This window comes from Talpa europaea (assembly GCF_964194135.1).
Source record: "Talpa europaea genome assembly, chromosome: 6".
NCBI lineage: Eukaryota > Metazoa > Chordata > Mammalia > Eulipotyphla > Talpidae > Talpa > Talpa europaea.
This window is the reverse complement of record NC_140072.1, coordinates 2,707,825-2,729,764: the sequence shown is the minus strand read 5'-3', so window position 1 is coordinate 2,729,764 and position 21,940 is coordinate 2,707,825. Positions and strand designations below refer to the sequence as shown.

General features: G+C 51.0%; 1 protein-coding gene across 2 annotated transcripts in view; it reads left to right on the top strand.

The window, feature by feature from the left end:
• Window positions 1–12,751: 12,751 nt before the first annotated feature.
• The window catches only part of ADAM17 (ADAM metallopeptidase domain 17), a gene marked incomplete at both ends in the record, with an annotated part of 35,833 nt that continues 26,644 nt past the window's right edge, over window positions 12,752–21,940 (top strand). For both annotated transcript variants that reach the window (XM_084234932.1, XM_084234931.1), the window contains 2 exons: window positions 12,752–12,851; window positions 21,044–21,176. In XM_084234932.1, the coding sequence (XP_084091058.1) occupies window positions 12,752–12,851; window positions 21,044–21,176 (233 nt within the window). The remainder of the gene's footprint in view (window positions 12,852–21,043; window positions 21,177–21,940) is intronic.

Below are 21,940 nucleotides of genomic sequence, written 5' to 3'. Positions count from 1 at the left end.
TCTATTTCCCCTTGATTGAAGAGGACAGGAGATCAGGGGAAACAATTACTGTCCGAAGTTATGTGCCCATTAAGTGACAGGCTGGATATGACACTCCAAGGCCATACCGGGTTGATTGCTAAGCCGCTGTTGCCTGCTGTGGGTGTTCAGCTTGATATGGTGGCAAATAAATGGGGTTGTTATCTTTTTCCACTACCTTTCAGAGGTTTGTGTGTTTATATTCCTCTTCTCAACTTCCTCCTATTCCCCTTCATCTGCCAGCCTTGTCTTGAGGAAATCTCAAAAATATTAGGACATGTTAGAAGTAACTTTGTATGAAAAAAAGTTCAAGAAGATCAGCTAACTCCCAGCAACTAGCTGAGGTTCGGCCTGAAACTAGACCCTCCTACTCCCAAAGCCCCCTCAACCCAAAACTCAGATGCAGATAATTCCAAATTCTCAATTCTCCACTGGCTAAATTGAAAGAAATTTTCAGTGAAAATGACTTTTTTTTTTAAGGTGTGAGCTTTCTAATAAACTTGAGAGAGTAAGGAAGCAAGCATTTCTTGCCAAGTATTTTGGCGAGGTTATGATCCACGTTTGTTTGGCTTCACGCTGCATGGCGGGCGGCCCTCATGTAGTCCGTGCTAGCGGAGTGTTCTCAGGGCTAAGGCCTGGTGGGAAATCTGTCGTCGGGGTTTGGCCTGAGCGTCCCTCTGACTAGTGGCGGCATGTGATCCTGGACTGGCACAGGGAGGGCTTGATCTTCCCACCTTCACGAGTACAGTACAGCTCAGTTTTGTTAAGATTTGCAAAGTAGGGTTTTCCCTGGTTCATGGATGAGGTAACAGGCGCAGAAGCTGAAGTCATGTCCTAGAATTGGGTCTTAAGCTCAGGAAGTCGTGGTGCCAGGGTTTGAGTCTGGGTGGCTAAAGTCAGTTCTCTTAGCTACTGAGCAAAGTCGCCCTTTGTGCAGGATTAAAGGGGTAGCAGAGAGGTACTTTTTTTTTTTTTTTTTTTATAAATTTTATTGTTATATTCCCCATACAATTGCAGCCCCCCATTCTGACCCCAATCCCTCCCCTCCCGCCCCCGCCCCCCTAAAAGTGTCTCTGGTTCATAGTTTTTTGTTGATTTTGATTTTCACTTTCTTATAGTTATTCATTTTCCTGGTCCCTTATTTAAGTTTTCTAGATTCCTGCTATGAGTGAGACCATCCGGTATTTTTCTTTTTCTTTTTGGCTTATTTCGCTGAGCATGATCCCGCCAGCGCCATCCATGTTGCAGCAAATTGCATGTTTTTTGAATGCTGAGTAATATTCCATGGTATATATGTACCACATCTTCTTGATCCAACCAGAGAGGTACTTTTTAAGTTCAGGCCATGACCCATGGTGGGTAGTGGATACATCATGAATCAGAGCCAGCCTTTGTTTTTTTTTTTTTTTTTTTTTTTTTTTAATAAAACTGTGGACTGTTGACATATGGCATGTTGACAGGGATAATATTTTGTGAAATCAGTTTCAGTGGGTGGTGAAGTCAAATTTATTTCAAGTGAGTTTGAAAGCTCTTCCTAGATGGTCTTGAAGGTTTCTTTGCAATGCACGTCCTTGGACAGTAGGTGGTTCGTAACTGTCATGAAGAAGATCCGTTTTAATGTTGGCATCACTGGGTCCCTTTCCCTTACAGCATCGCTACAGTGGCCGCATTTCCTACCTCGGATGTGCTGGACAGCAAGTGCCATGACGCCCTTTAGAACGAAGGGGAGACAGCCTTTATGAGAGTGATGCTCACATTCCACGTTGTTTGAGGGACTGGGTGAAGATCAGTTCTGTCATCTTTGTCCTCAGATGCTAGTTCTGCCACATGTCACAGGCTGAGACCACTAAGGATGCACTTAAACCCAGAAGCTCGGCAGAGTTAGATGTTCTGGCCTAGCGAGGAGGCTTAACAGGCTTTCACGGGATGGGAATCTCTTAAGTGGACTTGAAACTGGCTTGAGCCACGAGTGAAATCAGCACAATGGGCCTCACGACGGTGCCTGAATTCGTTTGTCTGAGCTGGGAGATGGTCTTTCAGGAATATCTGGGGTTCTTAGTCAAATGCTATTCAAAGGGCTAACTGAGTTGAACAAAGACTCAGGAGCTGCTAACTTGCTAACCAGTCAAGTTCTGTCCTGCAGGCGCGCTTGCTGGGGATGTGAGCTGGGCTGGGCTGGGCCACCGCTCCCTCCCCACTCAGGTGTGGGATGTGCGTGCTGTGCCCTAAAGGCCCAGGTATGGTTATAGCGGTAGACCTCTGTCATCATATGCAGAAATCCTTTTTTTTTTTTCCTGTGACAGCCTCCGTGGCATTGTAAACCTGAAAAGGTTTGTTCAAGGCCCCCTGCATTCAACTCCGAGTGCAGCCGTCTTTCCTCTGCAGGTGTGTAAGGGAGCTAATCCACCCACTAAGGCTTGGGTTAGCCTCAGGTTGCTGAGGCACCTGGACATGTATCCTGTTTTTTTTTTAAACATTTATTTATGCATACAAGAGCTGGGGTGCAGGCCAGAGATGATGGGGGTGAGAGGATTCACCAGAGACAGAGTGGGGAACAGAACAGGCAGACTGACGAAATACACTACTGAGGGGAGCAGCAGGGAGACAGGAGAGGTCTGTGCGCCATGTGGCTTGCTCCCTGGCCAGGGATCGAACTCGTGCTGCAGAGGCTGTGGACAGCTTCATTGTGCGGTGCTTAACCCCTTGCACCACCGGGGGTGCCCAATCCTGGTTGTTGACGTAGGTTGCAGACATCCCTGCCACCCACCCAATTGGTGAACTCCACCCTACACCATCCGCTTGAATAACTCGGGGCCCTAAGGGAGATCAACCCACTTGTTTCTGGCTTTCTGCTGCCATTACCAGGCTTTTGCCCTTCTAGAATCAGTACCGAGCAGTGCATTCTGGAGGTGAGGGTGTTTAGACAGACCTTGTTTCAGCCGTTCCCCTCGACGGTGGTGGTCTTCCAGCTATTCTGGGTCTTGATAAGAACCTTGCAGGAGTCATCAGAAAGACTTCTAGAGACTGGTTTTCCGGCATTGGTGGCAACACTGAGATCCAGGGAAATAAATGAGACGAGACTATTCACTCTTCTGCACTAGACTTGTCTATCTCACAGCCGCATAGCCCGAGACATGGTGCGACCGAGGAGCGGGTGGCCTGGACGTCGAAGACCCAGCACCCATGTGCCTGCCTCCACTTGTGAAAGACGGAGTCCTCACAGGAGCCCTGCACTGAACTGAGGACTGGGCTCTGGGACTTCACGCTGCACAGCTGTGGGCTTCCCTCCTCTCGACTTCAATTTTCTCACCTATAAAAAGGTCAATCCTGATCCTGCCTGTGAGCCACTGTGTGAAAGCATTTCCAGGCGTGAAGGGTTGTGGAATCCACGTATGTGGAGCACCCACGTGGGAACAGAGTGAGGAGCAGGACAGCCTCATTTCAGAATGGAAAGTTCTGAGAAAGTGAAACCAGCCTTGTGGGTAAGAAAGTCAGCCGTGCTTTGAGCAGCCCTCTTGCCCTAGATTTTCAAGGACAAGCACAAAAAAATGACAGTGTCACTTGGGAATGCAAAGCTTAAAGAAACTACTAAGCACGGTTTTGCATCTAACTGGCATTGTCTGCTGGAATAGAATGGGGAAGTCATCGTGTGGAAGTGAAGGAGAATCAAGACCCAGAAAACCAGTGTCAAGAAGAAATGCTTTTGCTTCTGTGAGTTTTGTGTTTGGTAAGTGACAGGTAGAGCCTCTAGGCCGTAATCCTCAAGCTTTAGCAAGCACCCAACTTCCAGGTGCTGGAGGCCCGCCGAAGCGCACAGAATTTTTGATTTGCTGAGGCTGGGTAGGTCTGACGCGTTCCTCAGAACTCTGGGTGATGCTGCTGCAGGCCAGGATTTGGTACCACGAACAGTGAGGTACAGATCAGGTGAGTTTCTCTGCAGGGAAGATCAGTCAGTTGGCGCATTCTGGATCTGACCCTCAGTCTTGAGATTTGTGCCCACCTGATGCTAATGAATGAGAGCGCCTTCCTCTCAGCACCTGAGGTTGGTTCTGTAAGCAGAACAGGCAGCCCTGTGGGTAACTGCCCTGACTCTCAGTCCTTGCTCGTTAACTGTTTTCAAGTAGAACTAGAATGCAATTTTACCCTAATCCTGACCCAACAGATCTTATGACTTGACAAGATGCCAAGGATATAAGTGAGAAAAATTGATCCCTAAGGCCTCTGGTCAGGAGACGGGGTCTGGCTGGTGGAGATGGGTCAGATGTCTGCCTTCAGAATTAATGGGCCATCGGTGCTGATGGGAGATTGGCTAGAAGCTTGAGAGAGGAAGCCAGGGATGCAGTTTGGTGATGGGTCAGAGGCCCAGGAACTTGCTGGGGCTTCATGTGGAGTTGATTAATGGCTCTGTGGGTCACGTGGCCAACGCTGGACCCAGCAAACCTCTTAAGAGAAGAAATAATGTGCAGGCCTTTAAGACTATGTTGTGACTGTTTAAGGGTGCAGGGCTGATCGGCTTTGCAGGCCAAATCACAAGTGCCTTGTATGGTGACATGCTGTGCAGTTACCTCTGCAAATTGGCTTAAATTTCTTTTTTTAAAAGATTTATTTTTACTTATGCATATAAAAGCTGGGGCACAGGCCAGAGACGCGGGGGTTGAGAAGATCCATCAGAGACAGAGTGGGGAGCAAAACAGGCAGATTGACTGAAATACACTGCTGAGGGGCGCAGCGGGCAAGACAGGAGAGGTCTGCTGCGCCATGTGGGTAGCTCCCTGGCCTGCCTCACGCTGCAGAGGCTGTGGATTGCTTCATAGTGCTGTGCTTAACCCCTTGCATCACCAGGGAGGCCCATGTTGGCTTAAATTTCTAGTAGATCAAATAATGAAGAGAAGTGACCAAGTCTTGGTTGTTGAGGGTGTGTTTTCTAACCTGAGTTTGGCAACAAGGTATTTAAAAACGAAAGAACCGGCCTCACCTCTCATGGCTCCTCTGGGGGCATAGACCAGCCAGGAGCGCAGGAAACACCAAACCACCCAGATCACGGTGGCCTTCAGGGAACATGTGTGTCCAGCAAGCAGCAGAGTGGCCTGGGTTTGGGGCAGGGCATGGTGCAGCCTGGGCAGTGTGGGACAGTGGGAGGGCCCAAGCCCCACGTGGTCTAGGGTTCCTTGGTGCCGCCTGTTCACAAGGAGAGCTGGTGCTACGAACCTGCGGGCGCCGGTGAGGAGGATGCAGCCACGCAGCTCTGGGCTGGGTCTTGCCTGCACCGCCTAGGGCAGGTCACCGTGCCTGTAACGGTGACGTGGCAGAGCACTGCTGGGGGGCGAGCCAGTCGAGGCGTTCCGTGTGCGGTAAATGCTCGCTCACAATCTGGAGCTTATGCTACATGGACAAAACGGACAAGGGCCAGGTCCTGGCAGTGGCAAGAACCTAGTGGGCGGCTCCCAGATAGACATGGGCCTTGATTCACACTGTTAGAGCATTTTGCTGGATTTTTTTATTATGAAATAACTGATTTCTCTTTGCTGAAATATTTTAGAGCAAGCTTCCGGCATCGTGTCTTTTCCCAGTTTCACAATTCAGTGCACATGTAAGAAATACAGCATTTCCGGGCCTCCCCTGGTGGCGCAGCGGTTGAGCGCTGGGCTGCGAAGCTGCCCGCAGCCTCTGCAGCGCCGGTTTGATCCCCGGCCACCAGCGAGGGTCCCACATGGCGCGACAGACCTCTCCTGCCGCCCGCTGCTCCCCTCAGCAGTGTACTTCGTCCTTCTGCCTGCTCTGCTCCCCGCTCTGGCTCTGGTGAATTCTCTCGCCCTCCCGCGCTTCTGACTGTACCCAGTGCTTGTATAAATAAATAAATAAATCATTAAAAAAAAATACTGCATTTCCTTTCATGCCGTTATCATGCCTCCCAGGTTACCTAGTTGTAGGTAAGTGAAAAATTATCAGGCTTTTCCGCCCTCTGGCCATTAGCATCAATGATGGATCCCTGCGGTCCTACACGCATGCCTGATGGCGGGCACCTGGAGTGGGGTGTGGGCATGCATAGGTGGGTGCACCTGGCCTGAGCCAGGGCTTATAAGAGCGGCGTCACGGGGACGCCGGAGAGGAGAAAGGGCAACAGCGGCTCAAGAGAACACCAGAGCCCAGAAAGAGTTAAGATTCGCCGGGGGCTGGGAGCCTGCTGAGGGCTCCAGGACTCTCCTTTACCCGTCTGCCTGGATCATGAAAGATCCTGCTCTCTGCCTTCCTGCCCCTGCACTAGTCTTCAGCAGCATTTATTAGCTCATAGCTATACTTCTCCAAGTGTCTCAAAAATACATTTCCAGTAGTTTGTCAATCTGGAGTCATGAAGACCACCTGTTCGATTTGTTTGCAGGGTCTCCTCTCAATCTAGCTCCTCTTGTTTGGAGGGCACTGTTGTTGCAGGAGTCAGAATTCCCTTAGAGTGTCTCCCATCGGGTTCGTCTGCTTCTGCGCAGTCTCATTGAGTGGGTCCCTCTGGCCCTCCGCTGCCTCTCCCAGAGCGTTGGCGCCGAAGCTCCCTTAGATTCAGGACCAGCCATTCTGGCACGATGTCCATGACTGCCGTGTGCTTCAGGCTGAGTCCGTGAGAGTTGCTCTTGGACAACACTGCCCGGGTCTGGAATGGCCTTTCTGGCTGGCAGTGCCTGTTCCTCCTGTCAGACCTTTCGTGGAAGTAGCACTGAGAGAAAACCCGCGGCAAACTTACTGGGTTCAGAATGAGGAGGGTTCCTGCTGGCCCCCGGGAGATAACGCTTCTAATGTGGCAGTGGGGAGAGCAATCTCTCTCCTCGCTCTTCACAGCTAGACCAGAGAAGCCTTTCCAGACCCAAGTGAGGCTGCCTACCCCCTTTTGCTTAACAAAAATCTCAAGGGCAAATTCCCTGCGTCTCCAGGAGCTAAGAGCTCTTACCTGTGTACAGAGAGTGCGGTTCTCCTCCTTCAACTCCCAAAATGGTTGTCTCACTTTTGAATTTTGCATCAAGAGCTCCACTTGAGTGCCCTGCTCTTGAGGTGCTGGCAGTGACCAGGTGAGTGACTGCCTCCCCGCCTTTCCTTTTGCATGGTTTGGGCCTTGAGGGTGATCCGATTAGTTGGGTACACCCGTTGGATGGAGCTCAAAATCCACAGGGGGAGCCTGTGTCAGCCAGGCCCACCTCCAGGAGGTGACTGCAGTTACCACAGTCTAGCAGATGGCCCTGGGCTGGAAGTTAGAGTCCTGGGCACCTGTCCCTGCAGTGAGCTCACCGTGGGGCTTTGGGAAAATCACTGGACCTCTCTGTAAACTCCAGGAAGGCCTCGGGGTGCCTTGCACCCAGCAGCTCTGCTGTGATCTGCTTCATGCATTAAGTTACTGCAAAGGAAATGGCTGGTCAGGATGACAAGTACATTCCTTGTGCATTTAAAGTTCACAGCCATGTCACTAACTGCAGTGTTGAGTGGATGTTTGTGAGTATTTCTAGAAAATATCTGACTGTAAATGAGTCAACAAGTCACTTGATGGAGCGACCAGGCTGTCCATGGGACAGGGGAGGGGGGAGCCAGTGTTGTAATTCTGCGTCGGCTCTCTTGTCTGACGCGTGCTGCTTCAGGGGAAGCCAGCAAAGAAATGGGAACGTCCCCCAGGCAGCTCTGGCCAGCTCTGTGGTGAGCAGTCCCTCAGAAGCACAGGTCAGTGTTGGGCGCCCCCATGGCAGAGGGTCCACGGGACAGTGGTCCGTTCTCCCTTGTGCGCACCGTAATCTAGGCGGCATGGAAGCAGGGCGCCTGCAGCCTGTTTGATTCTAAGATGTTCTTAGGAGCATACCCCACCACGGGCATCCCAGACTCTGACCTCCTGATGCCTGTGAGGTGCCACTCAGATGTGTGACCTGCCCACTGCCCAGCTCTGGGGATGTGTCACATCAGCTTCCATGCCAAGCTGGGTTTGCAGCACCGACAGGCCATACCCACTGGACCCCCCTTGTCTTTCTACCTTATGATGAATGAGCCACTTTTACACAAGAAGGACTGACAGGCTTATTCCTATTCAGCCAGAACCCTTCAGGCCTCAGCTTGTTTCTTTGTCTAATAGATGTTTTTTTTTTTTTTTGAGAGCTAGCTAGGGGTGGGGCAGCCCTCCTTGCCCCAGCCAGCATTTCTGGAAAACGACTGAGCTCTTTCCAAGGTATGCAAAGCACTCCCCATGTCCCGGGCCTTCTGCCCTGGGTCTGCTCCCCAAGGCTGTGTTGCTTTTCTTTCCATCTACTGCAGCCTGAGCTCTTGGTCCTCTTAGGACCCACGGGCAGGGCAAGAGAAGAGGCAGGAGGCCCAGTGCTTGACTCCTTGATAGCAGCTTTGGCAGGTGAGTGAGGAGGTGAAGCTGCTGGGCAAGGTGGGAAATGTGGGGATTTAGATGGAAAATGGGAATTACTCGTGCAGTTTATCATTCACTGTCAAGCAAGAATAAATTGGAATTTGCCAAAAAGCAAAGAACAAGTTCTTCAAGACTGTTAACCGTTAATTTACTTTCCAAGGACAGACACATGGAATAAAGTTCTGTAGGTGGCATCAGTCCCCAAACCTGGCAACAAGTTTTGTTCCCAGAGTGTTTGGCCCGAGATCCGGAGAGCTGTCCCACAGGATCTGGACAGCTCGGGGAGGGGGGAGCATGAATCCTCATCTCCCACCTTCGTAGAGAAAACAGCTGTAGGAAGAGCAATGAGTCAATCACAAGAACGTTAATATTAAACTTGGCAGCACACAAGGAGGAAGAGAAGAAAATAGAAATGTATTCTCTTCCCTGCTGGCGACCTTACGTGACCTCAGCACTATCAGACTGTCTTTTTTTTTTTTTTTAAAGAACTTTTTTTTTTAAAGTGTTATTTATTTGTACAAGCACTGGGGTACAGGCCAGAGGCGTGGGAGGGTGAAAGAATTCACCAGAAACAGAGCAGGGAGCAGAACAGGCAGACAAACCGAAGACACTGCTGAGGGGAGCAGCGGGTGAGGCAGGAGAGATCTGCCGCGCCATGTGGAATTCTCGCTGGCCGGCCGGGATTGAACTACAGAGGCTGCGGACAGCTTCACTGTGCTGCGCTCAACCCGCTGTGCCACCAGGGATGCCCAGAATGATCAGATTTTAAACATTAAATGGCTGTGTTCTGTTTTTCTGAAAAGCGCTCAGTAGAGCACAAAGGCCTCTGGCCACGAGAGACCGCAGGGGTAGGTGATTGCTGCCTCGCGGGGGCCAGTCAAGCCAAGCGGTGACTTCTGGCCAACGCAGACCAGCGGCATTGTCAAACCAGCAGAAGTTGCAGTTTGTACTCTTTACCTAGTCTACCTCCTGGGCAGTCATTCCTGCGGTTCAATTTCTCTGAGATCTCAAGGGAGAGAGGAAGGACTTAAGGAAAAGCGCCAACACAGCTCTACTGTAGTTTGTCCAGCGTATGAGCTATAGGCCATGTGATATCTCTGCTCTCAGCATCCAGCGTGGTAGTAACGGCAGGAAATACTGTGTTAAAGACAAGGATGCCCAGAGTGTAAGAATGAAAGAAAAGATTAAAAAGGAAAATGACAAGGATGCCTGATAAGAGACATACAAAAAGTCGTGTGTGTCAGAGAAATGGTTACTAAAGTATTAGCAATGCATTGTCTTTAAAGAACATTTTTAGTGAAATGACTGGTTTCCTTCTTTCTGTACTTTGGGGGAAATTCCAATTTCAAGTTGACATCATTTTTTCCTTGCATTAAAAAGCCCCCAAGGAATCATGTGTTTATCAATGAGTAACCTCAGACTTTCAGTTGTCCATGCATGGTATAGTTATCATTTTTCTTTCTAAAAGAATCTGAAACAGGTAAAAATTTCTGAAGTCAGGGGCCTCCCTGGTGGCGCAAGGGGTTAAGACACAGCCTATGAAGCTATCTGCAGCTACTGCAGCATGAGTTCGATCCCCGGCCAGGGAGGTACCCACATGGCGCAGCAGACCTCTCCTGTCTTGCCCGCTTCTCCCTTCAGTAGTGTACTTTACTCAACCTGCCTGTTCTGCTCCCCACTCTGTCTCTGGTGAAATCCTCTCACCTCCGTCCCCTGCACCTCTGGCTTACACCCCAGTTCTTGTATGTATAAATACAAATAAATCTTCAAAAAAAAAAAGGTGAGGGAGACTGGGTAACAAATTGCTCCTAATTTAAGAACTTAAAACAACAAATCTGCTAATGGCTTAGTTGGGTGATTCAGGCGTAGGGTCTCAGAGGTGATTAAGCCTTTGGGCTGGGGGGCTGCAATTATCTCAAAGTTTGGCTGCAGGTGGCAAATTCACTTCTAGCTCACTTGTGGTCTTCAGCAGTTCTGTAACTTGCTGGCTGTTGCCTGGTGACTTTCATTCCTGGGAACTCTGTAGGCTTCCTGAATATTCTCTCGATGAGAAAGCTGGCTTCCTCCAGCGAGTGAGCCAAGAGAGAGCAAGCAAAACAAGAGAGCAACCCAGACTGAAGACAGTGCCTATAAACTGATGTTGGAGGTAAAATACCATTGCTTCTGCTGTATGCTCGAGGTCACACACCAGCCTTGGTCTAGGCTGGGAGGTGGGTGCAAATATCGGAAACGGGTCAAGGGGGCTGTGTGGGAAGCTGGCTTCCACAGTGGCTGTCAAATCTCTCAGTATTTCTATTCCATTGAGTACATTTGAAAGAGGACCCTAGCAGCTTTCATTTTACGTGTACTCACATATGCTGGAAATTTCATCCTTACATTTAAGATGAAATATTTTCAAAATGAATCTATAAGGCACATTTAAAAAAATTATTTTGGAGATGAGCGTCCTGCCTTTCCCTCCATGTGTCCTATCATATTCCTCCAGCTCTTTACCTCCCCCACGTGGTGCTTTAATCTTAAAAGCATGAACAATTGATAAATGAAAGACAAACCTCAAGTTGGGTTCCGATTAGGATGGGAAATCTAAATGGCGCGTTGGTTTGAAATCTGGACTGTCCTGAAACCTGTGACTTCCCAGTAGGAATACAAAAATGGATCAGGAGCCGTACTTAAAAAAACACATTTATTAAACACAGCTAAGTGCCTTCTGTGACACAACTTTAGAAGGGCTGAGAACATAATGCAGGATCGACTGGAGTTAGAAATCGGAGAGTGCTGCCTGGTGCTCAGTGGGATGACATTCTTGGTGTAGAAATTCCGTGCACAACTCACATTTTTACGGAGTGCAATTTGCAGAGGTGAGATTCTGCTTGCATTATTAGGTATGCCATTGATGTAATGTGTAATGAAGCGTTTTAAAGCTCAAATGAACAGACCAGGTTCGCGTTCAGCCAAAAAGCACAAAGGCAGCAATTCTGGACAGCTCCTGGGAAGGATGCTGAGATTTACTGGGGCGTCACACAATGAACCTGGGTTTAAACCATATTTTATTTAGGAGCTGTTATAGAGCAGCCCCGATATTGAACGGGGTTCCTGGCTGTGGGTCCTCACCCGCGCGCTTAAAAAGGGACTTATGAATACTCCACTGCAGGCACACACAAAAGGTTCATAAAAGGTTTATTTACAAGGGAAAAGGAAAGAAGGAAAATGGACAACTCAGGGAGAAACTAGGGAAATAAAGTCTTTCATGCGTCCCACCCGATCCGCCGACCTGGAAACCCAAAGTCACTCTCAGAGCTGGCCGGACGCTGCGAGCTGGCGGGGAGCCAAGATGGGGGACCCCCCCAAAGCCCATGTGTCTGGCTTTATACCCACCTGGCTGCTGAACCCCACCCTCAGGTCCCAGCCACCTTCCCTTGGGTGGGGATGGGATGTGGAGTTCCCAGTGTCTTTGGCTTTGGCCTGGGGTGGGGGTGGCGTCCACACAGCCTGTATGGGATCAGCTTTAGGACAGCCTTTTCCCCCTAACAGAACTGGCCTTGAAAGTTGACCAGCCAATGCTTTATTCCTCAAGCCTACCACACCGCAATGGAGACAACAGCTGTCCCGCTCGCTCTTTAAATGGGAAACGCGTCGTGTCTCGTGCACGCGTCAGTCAAGCCAAAACCACAACAAGCCCCGAGGTCTGAGCCTGTTTCGCTCCGGCCCATAAAACCCTCCCGAAGCGACCCCCACCAAGACGCGACCCCCAGGCCTCGGGGCCGCGGGCCCCGGCCGAGCGCCGGCTTTTAGCAACCGCGGCCTCCGCGCTGCGCGGGCCCGGCTCGGGCTGCGGGAGACGCGCGGGCCGGGGCAGCGGCGCGTGAGGGCGGCTCCCGCGGCCGGCGGGGCCCGGGTCGTCGCCGGGCCCGGTGCCTCCCGCCGCCCGGGGCGGTTTCCGGGCCCGAGCCCGCCGCCGGCCCGGGAGGAGGCCTGGTCGCGCGCCCCGCCCCCCGCGCGGCGGCCACCCGGGGCCGGAGCCGGCCGGGACGTCGCGGGCCGCACCCGCCGCCGCGGGCGGGCCGGGCGCGCCGGCAAGATGGCGGCCGCCGCGGGGGCGGGCGGGGCGGGGCGAGCGGGCTCCCGGCGTGCCGCGCGGCGCCGACTTCCGGCGGTGGGCGGCGCGGGCGGCGGCGGCGCCGGAAGCGGGCTCGGCCGGGCTGTCGCGCTCCGGCGCTTCCGGGCGCGCCGCTCCGGAGTCTCCCGGCAGGCGGCGCGGAGGCCCGAGGGCTGAGGCGGCCGGTCCGCCCCGATGTGAGCGGCGCCGGGCCGGGTCGGCGGAGGCTGCGGCGAGAGGGGCCGCGGCGGAGGAACATGCGGCGGCGTCTCCTGCTCCTGGCCGGCCTGCTGCTCCCCTTGGCGCTGGCGCCGCGACCTCCGGGCCCGCCGGGCCCCGGCTCCCCGCCGCGCCTCGGTAACCGCGGGGGGCGGCCCGGGAGGAGCGGGCCGGGCTCGGGGCCTGGGGCGGGCCGCGGGGGCCGCGGCTCCGGCGGCGGCGAGGGGTGTGGTCGGCGGGGCTCCGGGCGGGGCCGGGGTCTCCCCGCGGGGGCCGGCGGGCGCGCCCGCCCCGGGTCTGCGCTCCGGGGCGCGGGGAGGCGGCGCGAGCGGGCTGGGGCGCGGGCTGGGGGGCGCGAGCTGGGGGGCGCGGGCTGGGGCGCGCGGGCTGGGGCGCGGGCTGGGGGGCGCGAGCTGGGGGGCGCGGGCTGGGGCGCGGGCTGGGGGGCGCGGGCTGGGGCGCGGGTTGGAGGGCGCGGGCTGGGGCGCGGGTTGGGGGGCGCGGGCTGGAGGGCGCGGGTTGGAGGGCGCGGGCTGGGGGGCGCGGGCTGGGGCGCGGGTTGGAGGGCGCGGGCTGGAGGGCGCGGGCTGGGGGGCGCGGGCTGGGGCGCGGGTTGGAGGGCGCGGGCTGGGGCGCGGGCTGGGGGGTGCGGGCTGGAGGGCGCGGGCTGGGGGGCGCGGGCTGGGGGGTGCGGGCTGGGACGCGGGCTGGGGGGTGCGGGCTGGAGGGCGCGGGCTGGAGGGTGCGGGCTGGGGGGTGCGGGCTGGGGCGCGGGCTGGGCGCGGGCTGGAGGGCGCGGGCTGCGGTTTGCGGGGCTGCGCGGCCCGGCCCTGCCCGCTCGCGGCTGGTCCCCGCCGAGGCCGGACACGCTTGCCGCCCGGAGCTGGGCTTCCCCGCGGAGGGCAGGGCCGGAGGCGGCGGGTGGACCGGGGGCCGCGGAAGCCGCTGCTCGGGCTCCTGGCGCGGCGAGTTGGAGGAGCGGGGCGGGGACCCCGGGCTCCGGGCCGCCCCTGCGTGCGCCCCCCCCCCCCCCGCCGCTGCGCCGAGAGGGGCTCGGGCGCGAGCACCCGGGGCCGTCTGGAGCCCGGAAGGTCGCGGGTGCTCAGGCTGTCCGGGCTTGGAGGAGCGCCCCCTAAGAGACTTGAGCTTGGGGGAGCTGCGGGGAGAGCCTTGCGGGGCAGCCGGGCAGCCCGCGAGGCGCAGTCCCGGCCTGGGCGCCGGTGCTGATCCAGACACCGCGTGGCTTCTCCTTAGGCTGATTAAAATGTTGCTGTTTACCTGGCGATTTTTTCTAACTTAATGGACAGAAATTGTGATTGACCGAAAGGGTGTGGAGGGCGTTGAGTGTTCTCACCTGAACCACAGCCCGTGGTTCTTCAGGTTACAGCGGGTTACAGGTGAGGGTTTAATGCAGGGCCAGGGAGCCTGGCAGGAAGCGCCGAGATGTGAAAGTCAGTGCAGATGGAGGGAAAATTTTGAAATAGGGCTGGTGGGTGGGGGCGTAGGACAAGGATCCGCCTCATTTTGGGATACTGAGATCTTTTTGCCGTGCCACGCAGCTGCTGCACTTTTACTGTGGCAAAGTAATTGGCATAACTCTCAGGGGAGCGGGCATTCTAAGGAAACATCACTTTCTAGGCCAATTTTCAGCAACAGTCATAGGTCATAAGGTGTTTTTATTTGCCAAGTGCTAGTCATTAGTGCCAGAAAAATGTGCAGATGTGCCTATGTATTAAAATTTGAAAAATACTGCATGCAAGTATGTGTGGTACTGGGAATACAAAGGTCAGACAATTCCATAGCGGAATAGAGAGCTAAGCACTCTAAAACAGGGAGGAGAGTGAGAGCACTTTGAGGCAGATATTACTATGAAGGGGTGCTGAACCTACCCCAGGAAGGTTGGGAAGGCTTCCTGAAGGAGGTGACACCTGAGCCCAGACTTCAGATTAGGCAGGTGAGCAGGTTAGAACACTGCTGCTGGGGGTACTGAGAGACCGCTTAGCAAGTTTGGAATGAACCTTAGGGTGCATGTGTAGTTTTTTTTAATGAGGCAGCAGGGAAAAGTGAAGCAGAAAGGTCTTGGTGAGTTATCAGGTTCACACAGTAATAAATGTAAGGGTTTTTTTTCTTCTAAAGAATAACTTTTTGTGTTTGGTGGCCTCAGGTGTGATTTGTCGCTTAACCCTTTTCTATTATTTAGATTGAGTTGGTCAAGACCAGTGAATAGTTTCATAGTAAAGACCATGGTTTATTGTTTATTAGCCTTTGTGTCTTACACACATTAGCATAACTGTAGTACCAGGTACTGATTATTACTAAGTAATGATTTGACAGCATTTTCCTGAAAGACAAAAATATATAATAGAATCCTGGCTGCTGTCGTGCTCCTTAGGTCACCCAGATTGCTTTTAGTTGAACTCTTGCGAATTGCATAATTTAGGGAAGTTCTAAGTCCTGTGCGCTTAGTCATGATGAGCTCTTGAAGTTGCAGTTGGGGTGTATAAGTTTCACTTTGATTTCAAAAGTGCTTTTCCTTTGTGTTACTTTAAATAAAAGGATGTAGTGGGTGGAAGGGAAAAAATATAGGTCATAGATGAAGGATAAAAAGTTTGTATCTGAAGCATGTATTTTGAAACTCACCTGCGGGTGATGGTGCGGGGAGCCTCCACGTTGCAGGGCACACTCCTCGTGAGCAGGCATCATTTTGCTCAGTGTGTGGAGATGGCTTCCCCTTCCAGGGTTAGCTTTGCTTACAGACTCCATTCCTTAGAGCAGTGTGGTCACAAACTAAGGAGATAGAATATAGCCATTTCTTTATATACCCTTCCTGCAAACCTGCTCTTACTCGTGTTTTTATTCCGAGTGTTGCTTCACTGTCTGCCCAATTAGGTGCCCAAGTCAAAAACTGGGGGTCTCTGAGTGATCTCCAGCTGAGTTACTTGGCAGTTTACTGCAGATTTTCCAGACTCCAGTCTTGTTCCCTTCTAACCCATTCTCCACATTGCATTGACGTTCCTGATTTATAGCTGCTGTTCTTACCCAGACTCCATAATTCAGCCCCAGCTTCTTCATGACCAGACCACTGCTGCCTTCCAGCCTGTTGCCCAGGTGTTGCTCCCAGGTCCAGCCCTCTTGTCCTTTGTGCAGTGTGCACGCCTGCCTCACGCCTCTTCCTGGCCCTGTGCGGCTCTCCCCTCTTGGCCCCTGGATCCTCCCCCAAGCCGCTCCACTGCCTCACATCCCCTGGGTGGTCGAGCTCTGCAGCCTCAAGCTGCTCCTTTCTTGGGTGTCGTGTGGGCCACAGCGGTGTTACCCTCGCTTAGAGCCCTCGCCTCACCTCTCTTCCTCCGCCACCTTTGGTCTCAGTTTCCATGCTGATGCCCAGGGAATGCGTCCTTGCCTGGCCGGGCAGGACTCCTGCCCGTTGTGTCCCTCCCCAACTTCCTGCAGCTCTTCTCCCCTTCTATCCTTTGTGTGGGGTCTTTCCCTCAGGGTCACAGGACTGGAAATGTATTTCCCCTTTTCTCCACCAAGTCCCCAGTGCCTGAGGAAAGGAGCTTCTCAGCAAGTATCTGATGTCGTGTAGATGGGGCCTTGTGGAAAGGCAAAGCAAGTGCAGAATGTGTGGGGAGTGAGGGGCCCTGTGGGGCTATAGAAGACACTGGAGCGGTGAGGCCTGAGGAGAGGAGGGGAGCCTGGTGGGGGGAAGGAGCACTTGGCAGAGCAGAGTCAGGAGGGCTGGGTGGGGGTCACCTACAGGGTACAGTGTGCCCGTCTGGCCTGAACGGGCTGTTGTTTGCTCCTGTGTGTTGGTGGCTGGCCTGGGGAGAGGAAGCGCAGTTGTTCAGCGCGATTGTCACCCTGGGGACTGTGCAGCCATGTGCAGTTTTTTAAAAAGAGAATATCCCCACACCGCAAGCTCGGACAGTTTTTGAAGCATTTTCGAGTCTTGTTTGTCCTAAACTCTACGGTGGCAAGTGGTTTGTACCTAGTTTATTGACAGATTTGGATGTGGATAAGGAATAAATTCTTGGGGCTTCCTTGGTGGTGCAGAGGTTAAAGTCTCAGGACTATCAAGCTATAGACAGCCGCTGGCATAAGTTAGATCCCCAGTGAGGGAGCTGACACAGGGCGCAGCAGACTCTCCCGTCTCCCCGCTGCTCCCCTCAGCAGTGGATTTCAGTAGATCCGCCTGTTCTGCTCCCCACTCTGCTGAATCCTCTCACCACCACCTCCGCAACTCTGGCCTACACCCCAGTTCTTGTATGCATAAATAAATAAAAATTAATCTTGAAAAGAAAAAAGAATAAGCTTTCAGGAAGGGGGGGAATGTAAATTTGTGGAAAAGGCTATAGAACATTGAGCTCACTCACGCTTGGAAATTTGACAGTGACGTGCAGTGGAAGAATCCGAGGTTACTTGCTCATGAAAAGACAGAAGCAGGAGCAGCAACTCCAGCAGTTGCACAAAGGGGAAGCTTTCACCAGGCCGTTTGTAATGGCTTAGGGACATCTCATTGAGATACCTTTTAAAGAGGAAAATTACATTTGAAACACTTTAAAGTTAAGCATTTACAGCTCTGTAGCAAACTACTGGAAAAAAATGCTTGTTACAGAAAATATACCTAAAGATAATTTCTTGCCCTGATTATTTTTTTTAAAGATTTATTTATTTATTTATATAAGCACGTTACAGTCAGAAGCGCGGGAGGGTGAGAGAATTCACCAGAGCCAGAGCGGGGAGCAGAGCAGGCAGAGTGACGAAGTACACTGCTGAGGGGAGCAGCGGGCGGCAGGAGAGGTCTGCGCGCCATGCGGGACCCTCCTCCGGTGGCCGGGGAGCAGCCGGGGATCGAACCGGCGCTGCAGAGGCTGCGGGCAGCTTCACAACCCAGCGCTCAACCACTGAGCCACCGGGGAGGCCCCCCATGGCTCTATTTTTACACAAGGTTAAGATCTTGCAATACCCACTTTAGTTTATTTAAAGTGGCATAAGTATTTCCTTGTGTTCTTAAAAACCTGTTGTTAGCAGTATTTTAATGATTGGAGGGTTTTTTCTTTTTTTTGTCACTTGGAAGTGCCTTGATCTGTTTCCCAGTTATTAATAAATTTCCAGTTTTCTTAGGCATAATGTAAAGCTGAGCAGTGGACATCCATGTGCTTAAAGATTTTTTTCTTCACTGCTCATTTCATGACTGGTCTCGTTCAGCGGTTCTCAAATTTGAATGTGTGTCAATATCAGCTGGGAGGCCTATTGAACGGATTGTTGGCCTTTGCCCCAAGAATTTCTGATCCGGTAGGACTGAGGGGAGACCTGACAATTGACTATTCCGACAAGTTCCTGTGTTGCTGTGGGGGAGCCACTCTTTGAAAGCTCCTGGCCTCTGTTACTGACAGCGGTGAGGTTAGCGTACTCGGCTGGTAGGAGTGATTATGATCTTGAATGAAACTGACTCATGTACCAACCTGTATCGGGAAAGTTGAACTAGGGAATCGTATCAACATCTCAGCGTTGTAGAATTTGTGAACATAGGCTCACTGTTTTGCGCAACTTTCTGTGGTGGGTCTTGTGAGGTGAGGACACTGCCATTTTATAATCTATTTGTGAGGCAAGACAAATGGTGAGAGAGGAAAGGCATAGCAAAGAACTTCAGAATTCAGAGGAAGGAAAAAAGGGTCATGTTGGGTTGGTATGTCAAAAAAAAAGTAGGAGACCAAGAAGCAGAAGATCCAAGAAAAGCAAGACTATTTTTAAGGAGTTTGAAAAATATGACATCAGTGAAGTTAGGAGTTTGCAGCCAAACAGGCCCACGTTTAAATCCCAGTTCCCTGGTACATTAGCTTTGTGATCTTAGACAAATGGCTTATTTCTCTGAGTCTTATTTCTTCATCTGTGAAATGGGGATAATACCTCAGGGATGTTGGTGGAGCTGATGTACTAAAACCCCAAGCATGGTGTTTTCTAGGAAGCAGACGCTCAAAAATTGTTGCGTAAGTTGTAAGCTTCTTTGCTTCTTGAAGGTTTTTCATTGGGCTGCCAAGCTTGTAACTAGCAAGGCCAGATCACCAGGCTCCATCCAGTGGGATAAAAGTGAGTGTTGTCATCTGAGACAGCTTTCCTCTGGAGTAAATTTTAAAGGAAATTTTGTTAGTGGAACATGGGTGGTACCCAGCGAGTGTGAATTTGCTGCACCTTTATTTAACCTTGAGTTTTAGAACCTTGAATGAACATCTTTGATCGAGTTACTTGATCAGCTAGCACCAGGCCTTGCTTGGGCTTTACCTGCTTACATACCTTGTAACCGTGAGGCATGTCCCTGTCTTCGACCACTCTGTATAAACTGGCTCTTCCCATCCTGCCTCAGCTTTCTTGCTTTGGTGTCCACAGCATTGACATATTTTTCTTTTGCTTTGTCCGTTTCCTTCACACTGAAATGAGTGTTTCTTTAGGCAAAGACTTTGATTTAATGCTGTATCTCAGCAATCGGACCAGTGCCTGGCACATAGCAGTGAATTAATGAGTTGAAGAATGAACCATTTGAGAACATTTAGGGGAAGAGTGAGGAGAAAAGCCTTGGATGGATTGTGAATATGGATTTGTGAGCACATTTAACCTCACTAGCAATACACTTGTATTTATAAGCTCTGCTGCTGTGTTGTTGTTTTTTTTTTTTATGATTTTTATTTTTTTAATTAAAGATTTATTTATGCATACAAGGACTGGGGTGTAGGCCAGAGGTTCGGAGGTGATGGTGAGAGGATTCAGCAGAGACAGTTGGGGAGCAGAACAGGCAGATCTACTGAAATATGCTGCTGAGGGGAGCAGCGGGCAAGACAGAAGAGGAGATAGATGAAGTCTGCTGCGCCATGTGGGTCAGCTCCCTGGCCAGCTGGGGACTAAACACCTGCTGGTGATAGCCTGATAGTGCTGTGTCTTTAACCCCTGCGCCACCAGGGAGGCCCCTCTGCTGCTGTGTTTTGACGCCAGTCTCTGAGTTTGGTGGAATGATTTTGTATAAATCTGCTTCTACAGTTATATTTGAGGAAATAAAAGGAAAGCATCACCTCATGTGTTTTAGACAGTTTTTGCAGAGACTTAAGGCACCAAAATTATGTGACTTACAGGAGTAACATTCCTTTATAATGTTTGCTCTTGCTCTGTACCAACACAGCTGTTTATGCTTGTGCTCTCGGGGACAGCGCTTTTCTTGGGTTCCAAGTGTGCCTGGTAAATTCATTAACGTTGCTTTTTTTCTAGGCGTTAGTTTGGTCTTATCACTTGAACTTATATCCAGTGGATTATGCCATTAAGGGTAGCAGTGATAGGGATGTTACCACATTTTTGCTCTTTAATTTGATGTGATTTTTCTGTGAAAGATTTACTTTCTCAGTTTTTGTTTGCTTGGGCCATTAATACAGTGATTATTGTACAGCAACTGGTAAGTTGATGGAATCCTGGTGGCCTAAGCCAACAGTGGGCAGGTCAAGTTGGCAACTTTGTTTTTAGAAATTCTCAACATAGAAGCCAGAAATGCCTTTAATTTAGAATTGACGTTGTTGTATAGTAAGATAACCTTGGTTATAGCAAGATTATTAGCATTTACTGTAAACATGGATTCATTTCCACATTTCCCTAATTGTTACAAATATTCTTCCAAATTTGTTTGACCTAGAATCCAAAAAGGTGCACACGTTGGCTTACGTGCTGTGTTCTTATCGGTTATATCTCCACCCGTCCCTTATTTCCCATGCCATTTATTTCCGGAAGAAATTGGGTCATTTGTTCTGCAGGAATTCTAACATTTTGGGTGTGGCTGATTACTTCCTAAGGTTGTTATTTAATTTGGCAACATCTAATCTATGTCCTAAAAAGGAAGTTACATCTTGATTAGATTTAGCTTCAAAATTTGTTGTTGTTTTGCTAAGAATGCCTCATAGGTTGTGACTTCATAATGTGTCACATCAGGAAGAGTTTATTGTCTGATATTTTATATTTTTAAAAGATTTATTTATTTATTTGTTTGTTTATGCATAGAAGCACTGGGTTCAGTCAGAAGCGCGGGAGGGGGAGAGAATTCACCAGAGCCAGAGCGGGAAGCAGAGCAGGCAGAAGGACCGAAGCACACTGCTGAGGGGAGCAGCGGGCGGCAGGAGGGGTCTGCGCGCCATGTGGGACCCTCCTCCGGTGGCCGGGGAGCAGCCGGGGATCGAACCGGCTTCGCAACCCAGCGCTCAACAGCTGTGCCCCCAGGGAGGCCCTGTCTGATATTTTAGTGATACTACAATTGATTAATAGACTTAGGTGCTAATAATCTTTTACTTTTGTTTTAGAAAAGCTTGATTCTTTGCTCTCAGACTACGATATCCTCTCTCTATCCAATATCCGGCAGCACTCAGTAAGAAGGCGGGATCTCCGTGCATCAACGCATTTAGAAACACTGCTAACATTTTCAGCCTTGAACAGGTAATTTGAATTATTCAAAGATAGTGTTGGGGAAGTGGAAAAGTTGGTTTGGCAAAAGCAGAAGACTAAGGGTGTCTACTGAAATTTTAGGAAGTAACGTTTTAAAGATTTTGTAGTTGATAGTCTGTCCATGATTCCTCCATAAAGTACTGATTATTCTGAAATTCATTCTGATGAGCATTAAAAGTACAGATGTTACAGAGGTGTTAATGATGGTATTATATTTTCATGGAATTTTTTTTTTAACATTTATTTTTATTTATGCATACAAGAACTGGGGTGTTGGCCAAAGGTTCGGGGGGGGCGAGAGGATTCAGCAGAGAGAGTGGGTAACAGAACAGGTGGATCCCCTGAAATATACTGCTGAGGGGAGCAGCTGGCCAGACAGGAGAGGTCTGCTCCCCATGTGGGTCAGCTCTCTGGCTGGAGATCAAGCTCAGGCCGCAGCAGCGGGGGAGAGCTTGATAGTGCTGAGACTTTAACCCCTGTGCCACCAGGGAGGCCCCTGTTCATGGAATTCTAACAAGGAATTTTAATTAATTGAATACTACCTAAATTTTTTGTGCTGCTTTAGAACTATCAATCATGTGCCAAGCAGTGCCTTTTATGCTGAGTACTAATTTTATGTTGAATACGAAGACACTGAGAGTATGTGTTCAGGACCCTCCAGCCTAGTGAGGAGCTGGTCTAGGATTCAGTGCTTGTTTTACGTTGAGTTCCACTCATATAAATTGATAGATGGCAGGAATTTTAAGATCTCTTAC